This window comes from Hemicordylus capensis, chromosome 5, assembly GCF_027244095.1.
Source record: "Hemicordylus capensis ecotype Gifberg chromosome 5, rHemCap1.1.pri, whole genome shotgun sequence".
Classification (NCBI taxonomy): domain Eukaryota; kingdom Metazoa; phylum Chordata; class Lepidosauria; order Squamata; family Cordylidae; genus Hemicordylus; species Hemicordylus capensis.
This window is the reverse complement of record NC_069661.1, coordinates 211353206-211377598: the sequence shown is the minus strand read 5'-3', so window position 1 is coordinate 211377598 and position 24393 is coordinate 211353206. Positions and strand designations below refer to the sequence as shown.

Below are 24393 nucleotides of genomic sequence, written 5' to 3'. Positions count from 1 at the left end.
CTCTGATAGTAGAGACTGAAACACGGAAAACAGCAGAGATGGTGCCAGCAGGGGCCTCTGACTATAAACTTATTCTTCTTTAGGAATCGTGAAACATAGCTTGAGGCACAGAACAGAGTGCTCAGTCTGAGTCAGCTATCACCTTGCATAGGGTGAAGTCTCGTGATTATTGTGTACGTTAAGATAAACACAAATTGGCCTTTTCTTTGTGCAAGTTGGATTAGTGTTTTCAATGATTATGAATGAACCTTCATTAATCTGATTCATTCCCCTGTCCTGAGATTTTTCAGGAGGTGCTAGGTTCTGATCCAGATGTATTGAACTAATTTAAGGCCTGTTCAATAATTGTAAGTCCACTCAACAAATCCATATGTTTTGACTTCAACACATAACAATGGTTGTGAGAATCTGCCTTCAGTTCAACTTGCAATCAATAATTTTAGCAGTATATACCTATTAATTATTATTATTACTATTATTTGTTATTGTTATTCTATTTACACACAGTCTACCAGATGTTATTGACTGGATTTGGTACTTTAATTATCGGGCCCTTTCCAAGGGTATAGGATAACTAAAGAAAAATCAAAGATAGCGTTGTGGTATTCATGCTGTCCTGAGTAGTGTGGCCTTCTGTAGTTGATGTGTTATAATTTTATCGATGCCCAAGGTGTCAAGATGCTGTTCAAGTTCTTTTGGTACTGCACCAAGGGCACCATTGGCACAACTATTGTTTTCTTTTTCCAGAGCCGCTCAGTTTCAATCTGAAGGTCCTTGTATTTAGTTATTTTCTCCAATTGTTTTTCATCAACTTGCCTATCCCCTAAGATTGCACTATCAATTATCAGAACCCAATTCTTCTCGATGACTGTCAGATCTGGCATATTGTGCACCAAATGCCTATCAGTTTGTATTCAAAAATCCCAAAGGATTTTTGCCTCCTCATTTTCTATGACCTTCTCAATTAGATGATTCCACCAGTTCTTGCTTGCTGGCAATTTGTAATTCTTGCAAAAGTTCCAGTGGATCATCACAGCAACTTTATTTTGTCTTTCCTTATAATCAGTCTGTACGATTTTCTTACAACAACATACAAGGTGCTCAACCGTCTCATCCGCTTCTTTGCATAACCAACACTTCTTGTCTTTCTGTGTCTTATCAATTTTTGCTCTTATCACATTTGTTCATAGTGATTGTTCCTGGGTGTAGTAGTAGTAGTAGTAGTAGTAGTAGTAGTAGTAATAGTAGTTGTTGTTAATAAAAGAGTCAATACATGTTTCTTTTGGATGTGCCCACCCTCCATATCCATCCAGGGTTATCTCCTAATGTCTTTCTCTGGTGACAGTGTTGCCTGAAGTGGCCCCTCGTCAGATTAGATCAGAGAGGAGAGCTGGTCTTGTAGTAGCAAGCATGACTTGTCCCCTTAGCTAAGCAGGGTCCGCCCTGGTTACATATGAATGAGAGACTAGAAGTGTGAGCACTGTAAGATATTCCCCTCAGGGGATGAAGCCGCTCTGGGAAGGGCAGAAGGTTTCAAGTTCCCTCCCTGGCATCTCTAAGATAGGGCTGAGAGAGATTCCTGCCTGCAACCTTTGAGAAGCCGCTGCCAGTCTGTGTAGACAGTACTGGGCTAGATGGACCTATGTTCTGAACCAGTATATGGCAGCTTCAGGGAATAATTAGAGAAGACTAGAGGAGGGGTAAAGTAAGATGCTTGGATCTTACCAGCTCCTCTCCCCAGCCTGGACTTGGAGATTTATTGCAGCCTCCCAACCCTCTTGCCTGGCCTGGGCAACCAGAAGATCAGCTCTGCTTAGCTTTTGCTCTGCTGCCTTTGTTAGCATGTTGACCTTCCTTTCCTGATTGCCTGATAATCTATACCTGTGGGCATTAATGACATCAGCCCTGTCTTGGAGTCTCTCATGAGAGGAGAGTCTTGGTTTCTGGGGCTTGTAAGGAAGGAGGGTGTGCTGGATGCATAGCTGACCTGCAGGTGGCTGTGCCAAAGGGGGCTGGGCCTTCAGTGTAGGACTGAAGCAGAGTATGTTATCTCATGGTTGTCTAAGAAGCTGGAGCTGTTGTTGAGAAAGCTTCTATTATTGATTGGGTGAAGGTAGACTACCTTGTGTCTAGGCTTGCCTGGAGATGGGGAGATGCGGGTTGTCAATTGACTGTGAGGTGGCTATTCTGATCGTGGTGGGGGATAAAAAGAAGTAACCTTGGCAGTTCATCAGGCTGTTAGGGAAGGGAAATCAGGAATCTAATAGCTGTTTCCCCTTCTGGCCAGCTCTTGGACCTTGGAGAGCAGTGCTAACTTCTCCGAGAGCCTTTTCTTGCTCCTTTGTAATGCCAGGTCAGTCCAGAATAAATCAGAAATCATCTATGATCTGATTATGGATGAAGGGGCTAATATGGTATGTATCACAGAGACTTGGTTGCGGGAGGCTGGTGGTCTAGACTGGTCCCAGCTTCTCCCTCCAGGGGACTCTGTTGACAAGTAGGTGAGAGGGCATGGGTGGGGATATGGAGTGGCTATGGTCTATAAGAATAACATCTCCCTTATGAGGATCCCTGTCGATGTGTCTGACCATATCAAATGTGTGTACAAGTTTGGGGACCAGGGATAGACTGGGACATTTTTGGTGTAACAATCACCTCGCTGCCCAACAAAGTCCCTAACTGAGCTAGCAGACTTGGTCTTGGGCCTGACATTGGAGACTCCCAGGCTTATGGTGGGGAGGGACTTCAATGTTCACTTCAAGACCAGTTTGTCCAGGGCCACTCAGGAGTTCACAGCAGCCATGACAACTATGGACCTATCCCAAGTGGTCTCTGGTCTGACGCATGTTGCTGGTCACATGCTTGATCTGGTCTTTCACTCTGATCAGGGTGGTATTCCATGGGTGGGGACCCCATTGTGATTACCCCATTGCCATGGATGGACCCCATTGTGATTACCCCATTGCCATGGATGGACCACCATCTGGTTAAGGTTGGACTCACAATCATGTCCCACCTTCACAGGGGTGAGGGGCCTATTAGGATGGTCCACTCGAGAAGGTTATTGGATCCAATAGGATTCCAAGAAGCCTTAGAAGGATTTAGTGTTGATTCTGCCGGTAATTCTGTTGATGCCCTGGTGGAGAACTGGAACAGCAAACTCACCAGGGCAGCAGACATGATCGCTCCTAAGCGTTGTTTCCAACCTGCTTCAAAATTAGTCCCTTGACATATGGAAGAAGTATGGGAGCTGAAGCAGCAGGGTAGACGACTGGAGCACAAGTGGAGCAAGACTCAACTCTAATCCTACATATTACAGGTGGGCTATGGGGTGGAGACTGCTATGATCGGCCTGATGGATGATTTACAATGGGGAATTGACAGAGCAAGTAAGACTTTGTTGTAGAGATGTACAAATTGATTCAAGCTCGAAACAGGCCATTTCGAGTGTTTGAACTTGAAACAAAATGCCCTTAAAATAAAGGGCCTATTTCAATCTTGAAATGAAATAACCCCCTTTCAATTTGAAACATTTTGAGTGTTACGAGCACCATTTTGAGGCCTGTTATTCTGGAGAGTGCTGGTCTACTGATTGGGGTCAGTGGGTAGACCAGTCCTCCAAGGCGGGCCAATATGCTAAGTCCTGGGGGAGGTCTGGTTTACCCACCTCACGTGGTGTGTAAACCAGCCCTCCGCCCCAGACATGGTACATCAGCCCACCTCAGAGGACTGGTCCATCAGGCAGACCAGTCCTCAGAGGTGGACTAAGTTGGAGGACTGTTCCACCTGCCGACCTCAGTCAGTAGACCAGCTTTCCCCTTTTTTCGTTTTTAGGATCCCCACAGTAATGACTGCCAGGAGGACAATATTGGCACATCCTATGGGGAACAATCCCATGATATTTTGACAGTGGAACCTCCAGGAATTCATGATGTAGACTCTGGAAGAGTGGGATATAAATGTAATAATAATAATAATAATAATAATAATAATAATAGGCATTTTCCAAGGGGACTCACTATCCCCTCTGTTGTCTGTAATCGCCATGACCCCACTTTCACAAATACTAAACAAAACAGGCCTCGGATACCAAACATCTAAAACATCAAGTAAAATAAACCATCTGCTGTACATGGACGATCTGAAGTTGTATGGAAAGTCCCAATCAGAAATTGAATCACTGCTAAACACTGTCCGTATATTCAGTAGCGATATAGCAATGGAGTTTGGACTAGACAAGTGTGCTGCATTAATAATGAACAGAGGAAAAATAACAAAAACAGAAGGAATAGAACTGCCCAATGGAAGCAAGATCAAGAACCTGGAAGAGAAAGAACATTACAAATACTTGGGCATTTTCCAGGCTGATAACATCACACACACTGAAGTTAAAAGAAAAATTGGAAGTGAATACATCAGGAGAGTTAGAAAAATCCTCAAGTCCAAACTCAATGGCGGGAACACCATACAAGCCATAAACACCTGGGCTATACCTGTTATCAGATACACTGCAGGAATAATAGACTGGACCCAGGCAGAGCTAGAGACGCTAGATCGTAAGACCAGGAAAATCATGACCATCAATCATGCTCTGCACCCCCGCAGTGATGTAGATAGGATATACCTCCCTCGCAGCTCAGGTGGAAGAGGAATGCTGCAAGTCCATCAAACAGTAGAGGAGGAGAAAAGAGGCCTTGAAGAATATATCAAGGACAGTGAAGAAGATGCACTTAAAATGGTCAAGAATCAGAAACTATTCAACACCAATGAAACAAAGCAGGCCTACAAGAAAGAACAAGTGAAGAACTGAGCAGAAAAATGGAGAAATAAGTCCCTGCATGGTCAGTATTTGCACAATATAAGTGGAAAATCAGACATCACCAAGACCTGGCAATGGCTTAAGAATGGCAACTTGAAGAAAGAAACAGAGGTTTTAATACTGGCTGCACAAGAACAGGCACTAAGAACAAATGCAATAAGAGCAAAAGTTGAAAAATCCACAACAAACAGCAAGTGCCACCTTTGTAAAGAAGCAGATGAAACAGTGGACCACCTAATCAGCTGTTGTAAAAAGATCGCACAGACTGACTACAAACAAGGGCATGACAAAGTAGCAGGGATGATACACTGGAACATCTACAAAAAATACAAGCTACCTGTAGCCAAAAATTGGTGGAACCATAAAATCGAAAAAGTTGTAGAAAATGAAGATGTAAAAATATTATGGGACTTCCAACTACAAACAGACAAACATCTGCCACACAATACACCAGATATGTAGTCGAGAAGAAAGAAAAACAAGTTAAAATAATCAATGTAGCAATACTAGGGGATAGCAGAATAGAAGAAAAAGAAATAGAAAAAATCACCAAATACAAAGATCTACAAATTGAAATTGAAAGGCTGTGGCAGAAAAAGACCCAAATAATCCCAGTGGTCATTGGTGCCCTGGGTGCAGTTCCAAAAGACCTTGAAGAGCACCTCAACACCATCGGGGCCACAGAAATCACCACCAACCAATTACAAAAAGCAACTTTACTGGGAACAGCCTATATTCTGTGACGATATCTATAACAACAGCAACAACATTGACAATAAAATTCAGCCATCCCAGGTCCTTGGGAAGGACTTGATGTCTGGATAAAACAAACCCGTCAATAACACCTGTCTGACTGTGTAAATAAATAATAATAGGCACATGAGCTCATAAAGACTATGTACAGGCATTTTATGCCATTCAGCTGTTTCAGTTCTTTGAATTTTTTTTAAAACTAAAAACCATAAAAATAGCCAAGCTGGAATGTTTACATGAAAAATCTGGTGGGAAAGCATGTAGATGGTATTATATATCCAAGCAGCATTTTTGGTTAATATTTCACTTAACTGGCGCTTTGGAGGGGGTTTACAATTTAAGTTTATTTGAACAGCACAAGGATTTACTGCATGAATTAGGCTGGTGCAACATGCAAGCAAATGGTTCAGTGTAATAATTTACTACCAGCTCAGACTCTGCAGAGAATTCTGCAACCTCTTACTTTGCTTTGTGCAACTTTTCGGGATTTTTTTTTTTAAATAGAAGCCTCACCTTTTAAAGATTTTGCCCAGGAAAATATGTGGCTTTTAATTCTGTTTGAATTGACTCCATCTTTGTAATGCATTGTTCCCTCTTCCTCACAGAGATATTTATCACATTAAACACCACTTAGATCATTTTTCTTTCACATTTTCTCCGTCTCAGACCATTTCCCTTTTCCTCAAAAACTCAACTTGTGCTGTTCAGGAATGCATGTTCCAAAATGGGCATGCATCCATGTTCATTCCCATGCATGATCTGTCTCAAATGTACAAAAGTTTCTCTCTTTCCATCCAGTTTTCCAAGGTGATATCCATAGCCTGCATTTAAAGACTCAAACCTGCACTTACCTCTGTGCCAGTGTGAAATGCTAAAGTGTTCATTTAAGCATTGAAGCACAAAATGTTAACATGTTTCTGTGGCATTTATTTGGTCCAACACACTTATCCAACTTTCCCTTTTCCCCTACTTTGGGCAATTTATGTAACACTTATTGGAATGGAATGACTTTTCATATTTCATTACTCCTCTAATGGGCAGGTAAACAGGTTCTAGAATGCTGTGTTTGCACTTTGGGTGCTACAGTGCACCAGCTGTGCAGTGGTTTTCCTGTCTGAAGCTATATGATTTCTTCAGTTTTATAGCAGAAAGAAAAAAAATGGAATGTCTGGGATTATACCTTCTTGCAGTAAGATCCCAAGCATGTTTATTCAGCAGTAAGTCCACTGAGTTCAGTAAGACTCACTTCCAAGTAAATGTGTATAGGATTTCAGCCATTCAGCAAGTTTACTAAGTGCAAGTTTACTAAGGAGTCCCACTTTGTTCAGTAGGATTTACTTCTGAGTAATTTACTTTGTTCAGTAGGATTTACTTCTGTGTCCATAGGATTGCTTCCATTATGTTCCTCCTTTTTACAGTGGGCTTATAAATGACTGTGGTTTTTGTCTTAATAATCTATTATTAACTGTATACTTAGAAATGATGCCTGGTACAGTGACCTCTAACTTAATCTAAAAATATGTGAGATGCTCTTGGGAGAGGAGAGCTGGTCTTGTGGTAGCAAGCATGACTTGTCCCCATAGCTAAGCAGGGTCTGCCCTGGTTGCATCTGATGTGTCTTGATGTGTGAGCACTGCAAGATATTCCCCTCAGGGGATGAAGCTACTCTGGGAAGAGCAGAAGGTTTCAAGTTCCCTCCCTGGCTTCTCCAAGATAGGGCTGAGAGAGATTCCTGCCTGCAACCTTGGAGAAGCCACTGCTAGTCTGTGAAGACAATACTGAGCTAGATAGACCAATGGTCTGACTCAGTATATGGCAGTTTCCTATTCACTCTGACATCAGTGTTCCCTCTAACAGAGATTCCCAGATGTTGTTGACTACAACTCCCAGCACCCTCAGCTGCAATGGCCTTTGGCTGGGGATTCTGGGAGTTGTAGTCAACAACAGCTGGGAGTCCCTGTTAGAGGGAACACTGCCTGACATGTGGGAGCTGCTCATCTTTGAATGGATTGCACTTGAGTAGGAAAATCTAACCAACCAGACTGTGTGGATGGACTTGGGTGGGTCATCCCCATGGAAGTGGCATCTCCACTCCTAGCTAGTTGCTGATTCTGTTGGAAGTTGCCACCCATATGTTTGGTCCTCGAGATGTGCAGCTCTCAGCTGCATGGGATCCATTAACAGATAAGGCCACCTAAGATAATGCAGAAGGTACCTCTTATTGATGGCCTGCTTCTAGTGTCAGTATACAGTGCTCATTGGAGGCCTGGGTTGTATCCAGAATGTAGTAACAATTGGCAGTTTCATGAGGTCTATCATTTCTATCATTCTGCTATCACAGAAAACCCTGCTGTGAAATTTGGCACAGGAAAATATTCTTGCAGCATTTGTCAGTGTGCTAAAGTGGAGTGGTGAGCAAGGGAGTGGACTACAGCTGGATTACTTCCATAATCCTCAGCCACAGTGGTCAGTAGTCAGGGATGATGGGAGCTGTATTCCAAACATCTGCAGAAGGGCCAAAGTTGTGCAGTCCCACTCTAAATCAAGTGCATGACTTTCCTAAATTCAGCTTTATTGGTCAGGCTTTTGGGGGCAAACCATCAGTTTATTTAATGCAGGGCTGCTCAACTTTGGCCCTCCTGTAGATGTTGGCCTACAGTTCCCATAATTCCTGGCTATTGGCCACTGTGACTGGGGATTATGGAAGTCATAGTAATTCAAAAACAGCGGGGGGGGGGCTAATTTGAGCAGGCGTGATTTAATGGTTTATTACGTGGAGGGAAGAGCAGGTAATTGAGAGGAACATTGCTGAGGTTCACTTTCTCTTCTGAATATATCTCATAAGAGCTGCTTATGATAAATCAGGGTCCCTACAGCACTGTAATACCTATGGGGTTGACCTAACTCTATTGAGTGTTCAAGTCCTCAATTGCCACAAAATCACATACCCTTTGGGACTGTGTAAGAAGGTCACTGATGTCTCCGAATGACTTAAAAAAACACACTTGTTCATTAAACCCACATTGGGTTTTAAGGAAGCAATGAATGTTTAATGGCGGTGTTGGTTGCTGTCAAATTCAGAACAGCAGAAAGTCCTTGACTGAACTCAAATAACCTCTGACACCTAAAGAGCCTCTAATAAGTGCTTTTGTTCAGTGGCAGAAGAAAAGGGTGAGTTGACAGCCACAGGGAACTGAAGCCCACAGAGCAGGTACATTGTGTGAGGAACCAAAGTTCATGCTCATCTCCCAACCATGAGGCCTCTGCTGTCAGTTTCCTCCACCCTGTGAGGGAAAGGGTGAGGGAACCACAGCTGTGAAAGAGAGAAGATGGTTATTTAAAATATCCCTTCAGCCTGTGTCCTCTCGGCTCAAATTTGTTGATCAAGGTGGTAATTAGTGTCAATACTGATGGGAAAGTGTGTACAGAGGCAAGGCTTTCGGTGTCTGAAAGCATAATAATAGGTATTCTTGACGTTATGTGGGAAATATCTCCTCTTAGACAGTTTATGTTCTAATTATGTCACCACATGAATGGGTCAGAAGAACCAACTTCAAAAATATAATTCTTGTCTCAGTGATAAAGCACTAGGGATGTGTGAATCAATTTGGGTACAAAATGATTTATACCCAAATCTACCTGTTTTGGGTGATTTTTGGACAAAACAAATTGCCCCTGTGCTAGCTGGCCAGATTTGGGTCCAAAATAGATTTTGGACCTGAAAATTTGTAGATTCGGACCTCTATTTTGTGGTTGGATCTCTCTTGCTGTCTCCATTTTGTGTCAGGATATTTTTTTTAAAAAACCCACCCTCCTAAGCTTTAGATTGGTGACTTACAGTGTGCAACAATTGGCTGGCGATTCCCCCCTGGTTCCAGATTGGCTCGTTTCCATTCAAATCTTGTGTTGCCAGGGGTGACTGACCCCGCATTGACTGGGGGAAGGGTCAAAGAAGGGACAAGGGTAGGGGGAGTTTGAAGGAGGGATTTTCAAATGTACTTAAGGAGGCAGCCAGTCACCATTCTGCCTTTCTGCCTCATGGGAGAAGAGAGAGAGAGCCAGAGGAGCTTTGCCTTGCCTTGCCTGGTGCCTGCAGTGGATTCTCTGCTTTTTGTTCCTGTTTTCCTGATTGAGGAAAGAGAAGAGTTTTTCCCCCCACCCCCTTCCTGCTGCTGAGAGAATCACTACCTGTGCCTGCTGTCTATGCGAATCTATTTGGGTACAAAACAGTTTGTACACGATTCTACCTGTTTCAGGAGATTTGTGGACAAAACAAATTGCCCCTGTGCTAGCTATCCAGATTCGCACCCAAAACAAATTGGGGGTGATTCAATTTGGGTACAAATTGAATAGGAAAAAACCCAATTCATGCACATCCCTATAAAACATCTCTATAATGCTAAGTTCACATTTGTCCCCAAATTTCAGATTCTTACAGAAGATGAAGGCTCACAATTTCACACATCGTTGTACTAAAATAAGTTTATTTGAGCTTCCTGTTAAAATGTTGGGTTGGTTCAGATGAGCTGACAAACTATGGGTTGTTGAGTTGTGAAAACCAATGTTCCCATGCACTCCCTCTTGCCCGTCCCCTTTTCTTCTCTCCTCACATGAATTCAAAAGCTGAATTCAAAGCTTCTTGACTTGTTAAAACTGTGGTTTAAGCGATCCCTACAAACCAAGATTAATGATTTGCAACCCTAGTCTTAAACTGCAGGTTCCTAGGTCAGGCATCATAAGTAATAGTGGTTTAACAAATTGTGGTTTAAGAAAATAAGAAATCTTTGGCTGACATACTGCGCAATGTTATGCACACGGTGGAATGTAACATTTGCACAGTTGCACAAGTGCAAAACTTCACAGAGTTGTGTAGCACTGCAGCCACTATAGATAATGGTCTCACTGTTGTGCAGTTCTGTGAAATTTTTGCACTTGTTCAACAGTGCTCTTGCACAACTACACAAAGGTTTCAGCCTTAGAGTTTAGTCAGGCTCCTAAGGAAGGATGAAAGGGAAAGGGAGAACATATAGAAGCAGGCTGTTGTTATATGTAGCAGAGAACTGGATACTGGGATTTTTTACAAGTGTTCTATAGCAAAATATGCAAATTTTGTTAAAGAACAGATGTAACAATTTGTGCTGGACAGAAGAGGTGTTCCATGGGAAATCATTGTCTTTGCAATGCTAGGTCTGCCCAGTAACATGCCCTCTTGTTTAGGCCTTTTAGTATATGTAGAGTGCCTGTGCTACCTCTGGTGGATTAAAGCCCTAAAAGCATTCTGGAAGATGCTTTTAACAGTGATGTCTTCTGTTTTTTTGTATCTCCTCAGGTGGGATGGTGGAAGGACAAGCGCCTCAAGATGAGGTATTATGTGTGGCCCCGTTCTGAGCTGTACCCTGACTGTGAGGAGCGTGAAGATGACCATCTTAGCATAGTGACCCTAGAAGAAGCACCATTTGTCATTGTGGAAAATGTGGACCCGTTAAGTGGGACCTGCATGAGGAACACTGTCCCGTGCCAAAAGCAAATCGTGTCAGAGTAGGTGCCAACAGGACCTTTCTTGTTCCTCTTTGCATGCTTATCACTGATACTCAACAACAGCAAAGCCAGCTGGACTGTTGCAGGCTAGCCATGTTGCCATTTGTCAGTAGCACAATTTCCAAATTGGCTTGGCTCATTCTGCTGCTCAACGTTAACCATATCAAATGGGTTTTTAAATGAGGGATATAGCGGGGAAGGAAATGGAGGTAGCTATGGAGATGAACAGGGAATTTTGATCTATCTGGCATAGATCAAAATTTTCCAGAGCAGGTTTTTGTTGGAAATTTGCATTTTTGTTTAAAAACAAGCTCATTTTTCTTCTTTTCTGCTTATAATGTTCAGTTTCTGTTAATTGAGAATGCTGTGCAAAGTTTGAGTTTATTAGAAGAAAACATGGCCTGACATCCAAATTAAGTTACTCAATAGTACTACTCAGAAGATACTCAGAAGACTGCTTAATTTCAATAGGACTTCTGCTGAGTAATTTTGTTAGGATGTCAGCACTGAATATTTTGAGTTTTTCAAAAATATGTGGAATTTCTAAAAAAAAACCAACAAGCCAAACCCCGGTAATTTTTAACACAATGGAAAAATAGACCATGTGTGTTAAGTTTTTAATTTAAAACTAATCAATTCTATGTAATCATTTGTTGTTATGATTGTTTAGGAACAAAACGGATGATGAGACTGCCTATATCAAGAAATGCTGCAAAGGGTTTTGCATTGATATACTCAAGAAAATCTCCAAGTTTGTCAAGTTCACCTATGACCTTTACTTGGTAACCAATGGCAAACATGGGAAGAAAGTTAATGGAACGTGGAATGGAATGATAGGCGAGGTAAGCCATGAAAGGTTTCTGCATTTACCTATACTCCTACCATAAGACTCAGTGGAAACCTGTTTCTATATCTGGTTGATTTTTGTCCTAGAGTGCAAATGATCTACATAGTGCTTTCTAAATTTGCATATCAAATTTGAATATTTTCTGCTTGGAAAAATACTTTGTTTCCGTTTGCATCTGTGAGTTTGCATTATAGCGTACATGAAAGCAAAACATTAAAATAAAATAAAAGATATTAGGGCTGTTCACACAGTCAGTGATTGAGTAGGAGATGCATCCTTCCCAAGTTCAGGAGCTGTGAGCACTCCTGGTTTGTGATCATCTGTGAGTGTAAAACAAGATAGGAGATGGGGAGCTTCATCATTTGCTAAGCCACAGCTGGGTAGGATGATTTTTCTCCAACTTCATTCCAAAGCTGGGAACAGAATTTGGGTAGGGCATGCTTGTCTTACCTAGCTAGGGCTTAGCCCAGCTAACAGTCAAGCTCCCCTCCTCCTGCCTTGTTTTACATTCACAGACAATCACAAAATGGGAATGTGCACAGCTCCCAAACAGGGGTAGGGTGCATTTTGCTATTGTTTGACATGACCCGCCAGCTTACAAGGTTGCATCCTCACAAAGCTCTAACTCACTCACTGTGCACAAAGTTTGCCTTGTAGCTGCATTGCACAGTTGGGGCGGGGGGCGTGATTTTTGCTTCTCTCCCTTCCCTGCAAAAGCCCTTTTTGCATCTAGGACTATCCAGCCCACAAGGGCTGTGCAAACATGACACACAGTTAGTCAGCCATTGTGTTGGGAGGGAGTGGATGGGGTAGAAGAGCAAAAGAAATAAGACTGTGGTCATTTGCTTGTGTTACATTTATTCCCACAATATTCCTCAGATATGTACTCCAAGGAAGGAATTAAGGCCATATGTATCTGTTGAAATGAACACAGGTTGGGAATCTGGGTGGAGAAGTGGATAGTGGGTGGTGTAATGGCATCGAGATCAAAAAGGGAAATGCCAGTATAAACATCTGTAAGGGGCAAAGATATCCCTTACATTTCCTCAAAAGTATTATGTATGTGTTGTAGCTGTTCTGCACCACAAAGCTATTTTCTGATCAGCAACCAACTGATTTATTTAAAAGGCCAGATACTGGTAGCTTGATTTTTAAAAAAGGCTGTTTCCTAGGGAAATGATATACATTTTCTTTCGTTCTCTCTCTGTAATCTGACTTTCCTTGGTAAAGATAGTTCTACATTATACCATTGGAAATATTCAGATGTAAAGTTGAGTAATTCTTGGACAACCTCCCTTCATGTCTCCCATCATATAGTATACTACCTCCCTTTTCTCCTCATAACTTTACTTGAACGTATGAAAGCTCCCTTATCTTGAGTCAGTCCACTGGTCTGTTTAGTGCAATATTGTCTACACTGACTGACAGATATTCTTCAGGATTTCAGAGAGGTTTTTTACAGCCCTACCTGGAGATACCAGGGATTGAACCTGGGACCTCCTGCATACAAAGCATTTGTTTTACCACTGAGCTATGACCTCTCATGTATGACTCCTACCTTGACTCCATCTCTCCTAGTTTCTACTCCCAAATGTGATGTTACAACCTTTTGCCCTTTTCCTTTGCACCCAGACCCAAGGAGACACGGACACACTCTGCTTTGGTGAAATTGGCCACTTTATTGGGGGTTACAGATGAACCAGTACCTGCAAGGCACTAGAGTTGGGACTGGCGCTGCAGCCTGCACCCAGTAACAGTGCGGTCCCTAGCAGGTCGGCCATGCCAAAGGCCACCCTGGCCTAAAAGCCCATGGCGGTAGCACCTTGGCTCCAGGCGGCCCATGGCTCACAAGCGGAGGGCGCCCTTCTTCACTGATCTAAGGTCAGGTCTCTGTTCTTAATGCCACCCCTCCGATGCTGTCTAGCCATACGGAAGGATGCCATTTTGCAGAGAGGTAGGAGTTAAGCAGCATCCCTGATCTGCCAAGCCTCAAGGGATCTGCCCCTCCTACTTAAAGCCAAACGCTTACCTAAGGTGCCGCACCGCTTTTCTCGCTGATCACTGCCGCACTGCACCTGCCACGGCAGGCATTAGCCTCGCTTAATGCCCCGCACGCTCCACAAACCTTCCAGAACCAGAGCCAATCCCAGACGCATATCATCAACAAACAGCCTCATGCCCTTGGGCGACAGATGAACCCTGTCGCCCCGATACAGGAGGGGTAGTGAGAACCTGATGTCATCATGCGGTATGCAGTCACCGCCCTTAGTGGCCAAGAAGTGTGCAATCACCGCGTTAACCCCCCGTCTGGCCCTATCCATCTTGTTCTGTTTTCTGGCTCCCCTCCATACTCTGCGCTGGGTGATATCAGACCAAATTAAAATCAGACCGGGGCACCAATCTAATATAACCCCCAGGTCCTGTATTATCTGCTGAGAAAGTGAAATGTTTTCTGGGCTCTCTTCATGCCCCACTGTCCGTGCCAATCCACTGAGGCCCAATGGACTGTCCGTGCCAATCCACTGAGGCCCAATGGCCTAGTCCCAGCTGTGTTCCAGGCTCTGCGCCCTGCACCCACTTGAGTGCCCAGAAAACAAAAGAGTGGCCCAGTATGAGGACTTTGGCGTGTCCCGCCGTCAGCTATGCCCCTGTGCGAGAGAAGAAACGTGGTGAGGGAGGAATAGCGGTGAGGAAGTGGCGACCATTGAGGGAGCGTGGCCTTGTGGGGTGGGGGCTCAGCTAGGGAACCAAGGCGCCGCCGCATCTAGGTCCCACCTAGAGCCCCTTTGAGGCCAAAGGGGCCCAGTGACTGGGTGTGCAATGCCCCGAATAGGGGGCCTTCTGCATCCCCACTGGCCCACACAATTGAGCGAAGGGGGGGGTTGCCAAGAGCAGCCAAAGCTTCAACATCGTCCCCAAAATGGGGGGGAGCGAGGGCATAAGGCCTGCTCGGTCCCGGCTGAGTAGCAAGGCCAACACAGGCAGCAAGTCCTGCCCAGCCCGACTGCAGCCGGGAGCAATGACGCCACGTCCACGGCGACATAAAGGAGGCGGCCACGGGCAGAGCTTAAAAGCCCGCCTGTCTAGAGGCCAGCTGACCGATCAGCCCCTCCGGGGGCCGGCTCCGGCGTGGCCCGCACCGCCCGGTGGCCGACAAGGCCAGCTCGGGCCTAGCCGCGGCCAAGAATGGTGCCGCGACCAAGAGAGGGCAGTGGCCGAGGGCGGGGCTTGAAAGCCCACCCGGCAGCCGACACGGCTCCGGCGCGTCCTGTGCTGCCCGGCAGCTGACGAGGCCCGATTGGGCCTAGCCGCGGCGCAAAATGGCGCCGCGACAAAGAGAGGAAGGCGGCTGAGGGCTGGGCTTAGAAACCTGCCCTTGAGACAGCTGACCGCCCAGCTGCTTCCCTCGGCAGTGGGGCTTAAAAGACCTCAGCTGCCACTACAGCACCCTGGCGCAGCCCGCTCCCACCAGGCCCGGCCACGTGGTCAAGACTGGCCTGGGAGCTCCCTGGCACATGTCCGGTCTCTGTGCTTGCGAGAGTTGGACTGAGCTGGTGCAGGCGCGCCGCAGGCTCGCTCAAGGCCCTGCCCAGGAGGGACGTTGGGGCCAATGAAAGCAGACTCCCGGCGTCACGTGCTCCCCCTAGGCGGGGGCTGGGGCAAATGAGCCGCACCGCCTAGAAGGGCGTCGAGCAGGCTTCTTCCTCTTACCTTTAAAATCACAGGCTAAACTTGGCTTTGCCACATCTAGAGGCTGTGCTCACAGTCATAATGGGGCAGGCAGGGAAGAAGGCAGGGTTGGGCCTACCTTCCCTCTAGACCAGGGATCCTCAACGTTGGGCCCCCAGATGTTATTGGACTTCAACTCCCATAATCCCCAACCAAAGGCCAGTGGGGCTTGGGATTATGGGAGTTGAAGTCTACTAACATCTGGGGGCCCAACGTTGAGGATCTCTGCTCTAGACAATATCCACTCTCCTCTTTGGTGTGCTGTTGTGTGCCCACATGATCCACACTACTCTGTGCAGCATGGATCTCTGGAGGCCAGGACTCATTTTCCCAGCCTCCAGGAATCCGAGAAGGTACCGCACATGTGCTCGGGCTATGTGCAGCCCAAGCATACTCATGACCCTGGTGCTGGGGTTCAGGGTGCACTCGCACCCTGAACCCTGGCTAAAGGCTGTGGTTAAAAAGTGGGTTAGGGTGGGTGGCAGCGCCGTAATTGGCCTCGATCCCGACACTCCACAAGAGCATGCTAACCTAGATTGGGCTGCCCTATCTTGGGTTAGGCTATTTCAGGGATTCTCAAACTTGGGTCCTCAGGTGTTATTGGACTTCAACTCCCATAATCCCCAGCCTCAGTGGCCTTTGGTTGGGGATTATGGGAGTTGAAGTCCAATAACACCTGAGGACCCAAGTTTGAGAATCACTGGGCTATTTGTACAAATAGCCTCCTAGAGTTCCCAATTTTTGTAATATAGACTGGTTTTCATTATTTTCATGGGATACCTATGAATATATGGCCTTATATTGCTCTGCACGTGTCTCTACATGGTAAACTTTGCTCTAGCAGACATTTGAATGATGTCACTTTTACTCATTTTAATTAGGCCACTCTGAGTTTTAATAAAGATAGGAATATTAGTAATTAAATACTTCAGAATGCATCTCTTATTCTGAAATAATCTCCACCTCTTGATTTCCTTAACTAACTATGTGAAAATGGGAAAATAGAAGAGGAAAATGATCCATAGAGTGATATCTGCATTTGCATTGGCTGTAACCATTTTTCTTTCTCCTTGCTGTAGGTGGTTGCCAAACGTGCCTACATGGCGGTGGGATCCCTCACCATAAATGCAGAGCGTTCAGAAGTGGTTGATTTTTCTGTGCCCTTCATTGAGACAGGAATCAGTGTCATGGTGTCACGAAGCAATGGGACTGTCTCACCTTCTGCCTTCTTAGGTAAAGGCGCTTTTTGAGGCATGGTACAGGAGAGATTTCATGAGAAACACCCTTCATTTTAGGCCAGGATGTTTTTCTTCAAATTAGAATTTGTATCTGCACCACACACAGACCATATAAGTAAATGTGCAGCCTCTTGCCCAGAGTTCTAGCCTAAGCCAATTTTTATAACCAGGACCCAGATGTGAGAATGAGAATACTAACAACAATAAGTTATATGCATTGCCTCAAACATAGGCCTCAGATTCCTGAACTAAAGGTTTCTGGTATCCAAAGGTCTCTTTGGTTATATCCAAACAAGCTTCTTCAGCTTTTGCCCATTTTTGTTTTTCTCCCAGTTTTAAAGGCAACCCAATTATGGTGATCTGGCAGGGTTGCCAGCTCTTTTACTGGGCATACTTCTTTAACTTTACTACAGGTGAAGTTCTGCATGTGCAGCTGGGCTTTTGTGTTCCCTTTGCTGCTATAGCTCTTTGCACTTGCCAAAAAACTACTCCTGATCATTGGGGGCGTCTCTAGAACAGTGTACAATGCAGTACAACAGAGTACAAGAGATTGCAACATAGAGCACATTTAAAGACCTATGCTCTGGCAGTGCATGCAGCAAAGATGCAGTTATTTTCTGCCCACGTTACATCTGCAAGCTCAGATATGGTGGGGTTGTCTAGGGTTCTGAGAGGGCTAGTACATGCCCCCTCCTTCTCTCAGTTTGAATTTGGAACCATCCAAATTGTGTCATTTTAAATTATTTTCCATTTTCCATTGTGCCATTTTTAATTATTTTTGTGCAGATAAAATACGTCATATTCAGGCCAACCTGGACACCACAATTACCACAGAGTCTATTGTGGAGGTGTCTAGTGACTCCTCTTATATGGTGAGGTTGGATCAGTTTCAGTCTCTGACTCCTGAGGATGTGGACATATATGCCTTATATTATCTGGTAGTGAGGTTGTTGGAAGGTGTCTAATGGACACCATAAATGCTTCTCTGGGGTTGGAATGCCTTCCTGTCTTAAGGAAGTAGTTATTAGACCTCTTTTGAAGAAGCGTGCATTGGACCCCTCTGCGTTATGCAATTATGGGCCCTTTTCCAACCTTCCTTGGCTGGGAAAGGTAATTGAGAGGCATTTGCCCCGAGGCTTTGCAATGCGCTCCCTGCTGAGACAGGAACCTCCCCATCTCTTGAGAGCTTTTAAAAGGGCTGTGGGGAAACATTTATTAATCCAGGCTTTTAATTAGATTTATAGAATCTGTTATTGTTCTAAATGGATTTAATATTTAATATTTAAATTCTAGTTTAAATTTATGTTTTTTTTAAATTGTAAACCACCCAGAGACACATGTTTGGGGCGATATATAAATATTGCTAAATAAATTTATTTATGCTAAATAAATAAATATATAAATAAGGAATGCTTGCAGCTGTGGGGTGGTGGAAGAGAGTTGGTAGAAATCAGAACATTCTCCGTGCCCAAGCAATATAGTGTAAGCTTAATGTACACACTTCTGCTTACATTAGGGGCTCTTTGTAGCCAAGCTTCCCCACCCCTCCAGCACAACGAAAAGCTTCACCTGCTGAGTTTCTATGCATCATTCTGTGGTTAAAGGCAGAGAACCTAGTTCTTTAAAAGTGACAAGCTTATTATTTAGTCAGCCTTCACATCTCATACACTCAATAGGCTGGGCTTTATGTATGCTGCTGTTGCATAGAAGTGCAGAATGTGGTTCTGGGTCAGATTTCAGTCTCCTGTGGATTGCAGCTTTGACTTGCATAAAAGCCCATTTATCTGGTTCTGCATGGTTCCTTGCCCCCTGTCCCTGAATAAATTATGCAAAATCACAAAACTGTAGCATATGCAAAATATGAAAAAATTAAGCGTATTTAATTTGCACGATCTATTCTAGTCACAGAGTTCAGCTTTTCTTGATGCAGCTGTATTTTTTAATTAAAAAAAAAAAACACACAACATGTTTGGGGCCTTTATCAGAGAAGCTTTTGTTGTCCCCAAAATGGGGTTCGTTGCCTGGCATGTGACGTGTGGCATTGCATTTTCACCCGTGTATGGAGGCAAAGCTAGATTCTAAACGTTATAGGCAAGGCTGACCCTGGCCATAAAGCAGGCTGCTTTGGGCAGCAGGTTTGGGCTCATTTGTCATTCTTGCCCACTTACTCACTTGTAAATGAATTTGCTTCCTATCTTACATGTGTATGGACATCCTTAATTGATGTTTGTCAAATGGAAATCCTTAATTGATGTTTGCTCTCTAAGCAAATATAGAGAGAGGGATGGAAGGAGGAGATGTGTTAACAGAAAATGGAGGCAACTTGAAAGAAGTGCCATGTGATTTTAATAGAAAGAGAAGAGAGGGGGAAAGGAAGTGGGTACAAAATGTTTTGGATCAGCATTACTTACAGGTCAATGAGACCATATGGTCAGGTGCCTGTGAACAAATGATCTCTTCTTTTTTCTTCTATCCAGAGCCATTCAGTGCTGACGTGTGGGTGATGATGTTTGTAATGCTGCTTATAATCTCTGCGGTGGCTGTTTTTGTCTTTGAGTACTTCAGTCCTGTGGGATACAACCGGTGTCTGGCTGATGGCAGAGGTAAAGAAATACATTTTTCCACTTTGCACTTATTATGGTCTCTCTTGTCCACCCTGGGTTTTCAGGCAACAGAATTGTTATCTTCTTCTCCTTATGCATCCATGTGAATCCAGTCTGTTTACAGATTTTACATTCTCTCTAGGCTAATAAGGAACAAAGATGAATAAAGAGCTTTATGAATTGAACTGGAGAGAGTTTGGATCTCTTTGGATGAAAGAGCTTTTGCCTGACTCTCAAGCCTTTTGCTTCCAGTTGAACTGAAATAAGCAGTCCACTCTTATGTATGTTTACTCAGATGCAAGTCCCACCAGTTTCAGTGGGACTTCCTCCTAAGCTAAATGTGCTATTTTTTAAGTTTCCAAATTGAAGTATTAATTCACTTGGACAAATGTTCTAATTTGAATTGTTTTCTTGCAAACATGCAGCATTCACAAATTTTGTCATGCAGCTCTGATTTCTAGTATGATATTTGCAACCCCTGACTGGCTTCCTTATTTTCATTCTGCTTACATTTGATTTCTTGGGTGGATAGATACTGGAGAAGTTACGTGACAATGATGACAATGATTATATTATTACAATGCTGTCAGTGTAATATTCCGTTAATCTATCTCACATTACATTAATCTCCCTTAATGAAATAATTTCGTTTCATAGAATCATAGGATGGATTCACCTAAAATGCCTAATGGAGAACCTCTGCATATTAACCTCTTACAAATTAATTCACATCCAGATTATACTGTGTCAGAAGCAGGGCAGGAATGAGAGTGTTTCAAGAATCTAGAGATGCCTGGAGCAGTGTTTGAAAATAATAATTTTTAAAAATCAAAACAGGGAAAATGAACCATCTCCCCTGCAGGTTTGAATTAGGTAGCTTGCCCATTAATTTAAAAACCTCTTCGGCTTCCCAGGGAGAGAGAAAGTTTAGGTGTACATATTGGTTTTCTTAGGGTGTGGCATGGAAAGAGAGGAAGAGGAGCAGAGAGTGAAGGGTACAAAGCTAAGCTGCATCATTGATAATTTATATTTATTCGGTCTGCTAAAGGCAGACAGAATAGATAACATACAAACTAGGTATGTGCAAAAAGTTTCGACATCGAAGCAGGCCATTTTGAGTGTTTTGAGTTTGAAACAAAACACCCTTTAAATAAAGGGCCTTTTCAAGCACGGAACAAAACAACCTTGTTTCGATTTGAAACTTTTCGATGTTTCAAGCACCATTTTGGAGGCCTTCCCCTCACCTTGCTGATTGGTTTTCTGGCACTAGCTTCCGATTAGCTTGTGATCTCCTTGCTTCTTGGTTAGCATACAAGTCAAGTGTTGTCATGGGCAACTGTGCCTAGGGGTGTGCACAAAACCAGTTTGCCTGGTTCAGTTCGAATCCAGACTGGAATCAAATTGAACCGGGTATGTTTGGTTTTGTGCCCCCTGAACATACCCCATGCTCGGCTCAAATTCAAGCTAGTTCGGGGGTTATAAGTTGTTGGGTTTTTTTACAGACTCACCGCCAGGTCAGTGGTAGCAGCTGGGTGTGTGTGTGTGTCTGCCAGCTCCCCCTCCAGCCTTCTCCTGCTCTAAAAAGGGCCAGTTTGGCTCATTTTTGGGCTGTTCTGGCCCTTTCTCTGGTGGCGGTGGCCATTTTGGAGGCTGCCACACATGCCCAATGGGTCTCTGCATGGCCGGGCTATGACCTCAAGCCAGTTCGCACATCCCTAACTGCATCCCCATTGCCTGGGAGGTGGGGTGGAACAAAAAAGGGAGGGAGTTTCAAAATGTAGTCAAAGGGACTGGGAGACAGAGAGCTTCCTTATCGTGTGTCTCTCTTGAAGAGGATACATCAGGCGAGGAGGAAGGAATCAAGGAAGGTTTTATTTTGTGGTGTTCTCAGCACCAAGTTTAATATGCTGTGCTATTGCTGCTATAACTAGCGTCCTATGGGTTTTTTGGAGAAGAGTTAAACATTGGTTAAAAATCACCTGCTTGCCCATTTCTTTTGTGGGTTGGGTGGTAGGTAGCACCCATCATGCCCTACCACCCAACCCTCTTTGGTGTCCCTAGGAGCTACCTATGGGGAACAATAGGGTGTTTCAAGTTTCCCCATTGTTCCATATGGCCAAAACACTTGGAACATTTCGAGCTTCGCTGAAACAACTGGCTTGACTGTTGTTTTGACAAAATGTTTCGGCCATCTGCGTTTTGTTTCGAGTTCGAAACAAAATGCAAGATCTGTTTCATACACATCCGTAATGTGATCAGAGCTTGAATACCAGTAAGTTATGGGTACTCTTTCCTTAGCATCATTAAGCAATGTAATAGCCCCGAGTCTGGGGCCTTCTCGTCCACAGAGTGATGATATTTCAAATGCCTGAACTACAATATCTGTGTGAAAACCTCTTTTCTTGCTTGCCAAAGTTGCTCTGAGCCAGCTTATGCCACCAACTTTCTGAGCCATGAAGAAAGGAGATTTGTAATGGAAATTTAGTCAGCGCCTTGCATACAGCCATGCTGAAGGCAGGTCTTGTCCATGAGCTGTAGACAGTCTACATGGACCATTGCACGTATAACCAAGGAGAGACTTGTAATATTCATTTACCCTTTATCCAGTCATTTTTTGTATATACATGATGAAGCAGACTGGGTTTTTTTAGTACGGGTGGCAGAACATTTGTGAATGATTAATGGCATGAATGCATCTATTGGAAAAACTAGATCCTATATATGAAATGGTGATGAAATAGATTATTACAAACATACGTTACACAAGGTGAATGTGTATGCAGTAGTAGCATATGCTACATTTAAGATTAGTTTTAAGTTTTCTAAGTAGATTTCAATTTTCATTCACTTTTTATCATAGTTAAGCCACTGTGGCTACATTTTTCTCAATATCATTTGCTGCATGGTGTTTTATATCAGAATAGTGTGTTTGGAAATCATGGCAGTGTGAGATATTCTTGAAAATCCACCTATACAGCAAGATCCTATAAACCTGGAGTGGGTGGGAAATAGATTACAGTTGAGTACTACTGATTGATCACTGGCTCATTTTCAGTCGACCATCAGATCTTGTTGATTGCTGGAATTATTATAAAGAATGATATATTTAAGATGATCTTGATCTGATCTAGGAACACACTTCTTGCATTCTTAAGCAATATCCAGCATTTGCTTATTGTTAGGAGATCCTAAATATCTACTCATGCTTTATAAACTTTAAATGCAGTTATGGTCTCCATGTGGGTTCAAATTTTTAAAAAGCAGATCATGCAAGACTGAAGCCACTTGAGGATGTGGCCATAGCTCAGTGGTATAATATTTGCTTGGCATGCAGAAGGTTTTAGGTTCAATCTCTGGCATCTCCATGAATGACCCCTGTCTGAAATCCTAGAGAGATGCTGTCTCTCATGTAGACAGTGCTGGGCTGGATAGATCAATAGTCTCACTCAGAAAAAAGGCAGCTTCCTACATTCACCCCTGCTCTATACCATTTCTAGAAACGATTCTCTACAACTATGCAGTGAAATAAGTTGGAAGGGTATAATTTAGTTCATTACCCATTTTTTTTCTTTCCCTTTAAAAGTTTTTGCATCTTCAAATTTAAAAATGCAAATTACAAGCATCAATCCAGAGATAAATTAATTTGCATGCAAAAATAAATGTTGATGAAATGCTTCACTGTTAAGTATTCAAAAAGCCAAGAAATGTAAAATGGATGTTTCTCATAATAACTTATCTCATCTGCATTGCATATTTAGGAGCCAGATTTGCCATCAGATACATTCATTCCATTCTTATTGAAAGTCAGCTGGAGTTGTGGCATATAAGGCTGCATTAATAAGCATAACTAATAGCCTCAGTGAACTAGGCTCAAGTTAGCTCTGTGCAAATACTGAAGGGAAAAAGAGTGCAAGGAACTCTCTCTGCCTTGCACTTCACTGTAAGGATGATTTTTGCTTACGAGATTACAATGACCTTGTAGGACTTAAAGTACATTATTTTTATAATCTGTATAGGAGTATATTTGCTAGAACAACAATAAGTACAGTACCAAATACTGTAATTTGTTATAAGTTGGTCTGCAAAATCACAGTTTCACTCATGGGAGTGCTTCTGAAGAACATTTAGGATCCTAATGTTGAGGAAGATTTGTGTATGTCCCTGTTTGCGAGTCATACTCAAGAATGCCAAGAATCTGAGAGCAGCTCAACACACTCTTGTAGACAGGGGTATAAATCCTGCCTCTGTTACAATTTGAGCCACAGGAGTGCAGTACTGCCATATGGAAAAGAGGACAGGTCTTCTGTACCTTTAATAGATGCTCAGAAGAAGGAACTTCAGCAGATTTAGTTCTTCTTCCCCCAGCATGACAAGCAGCACCTGCTGAAATTATCTTTTATATGCATCTCTTAAAGGTGCAGGAGACCTGTCCTCTTTTCCATAAGGCAGCCCCATAGGAGTGGCTCGTAGGGTTCATTACTTCAGTAGCCCTCATTTTGTAGAATTATGTTAACATTTCACTAAAGAAAACACGGATGTATGTATTTATATTTATATATTACATTTCACCCGCCTGGAAGGCATTCTTAGTGGCCTTTTAGCCTCACAGCAGCCCTGTGAAGTGGATTATTCACTGCTTGAATACAGGGAGCCAGAGAGTTCCTGGCCCCCTTAGCTTATGAGATAGTCCCTTAGGTACTCTTTTTAGGAGGCTACAAAGGGGTTAAGATTGGTCTAAAACTTGGGGAACTTGCGAGATAGGGCTTGTGGATTCTATGAAGGCCTCCTTACCTCTTCTTCCATAATTTGATCATTGCAACTATTTTTTTAAAAGACTGAAAGATTTTAAAGGCTGAGACAGTGTGT

General features: G+C 43.5%; 1 protein-coding gene across 6 annotated transcripts in view; it reads left to right on the top strand.

Moving 5' to 3' along the window:
• The window catches only part of GRIN2B (glutamate ionotropic receptor NMDA type subunit 2B), a 366073-nt gene that overhangs the window by 263399 nt on the left and 78281 nt on the right, over nucleotides 1-24393 (top strand). For all 6 annotated transcript variants that reach the window (XM_053252651.1, XM_053252649.1, XM_053252650.1 and 3 more), the window contains 4 exons: nucleotides 10902-11110; nucleotides 11781-11952; nucleotides 16766-16919; nucleotides 19402-19527. In XM_053252651.1, coding sequence (XP_053108626.1) covers nucleotides 10902-11110; nucleotides 11781-11952; nucleotides 16766-16919; nucleotides 19402-19527 — 661 coding nt within the window. The remainder of the gene's footprint in view (nucleotides 1-10901; nucleotides 11111-11780; nucleotides 11953-16765; nucleotides 16920-19401; nucleotides 19528-24393) is intronic.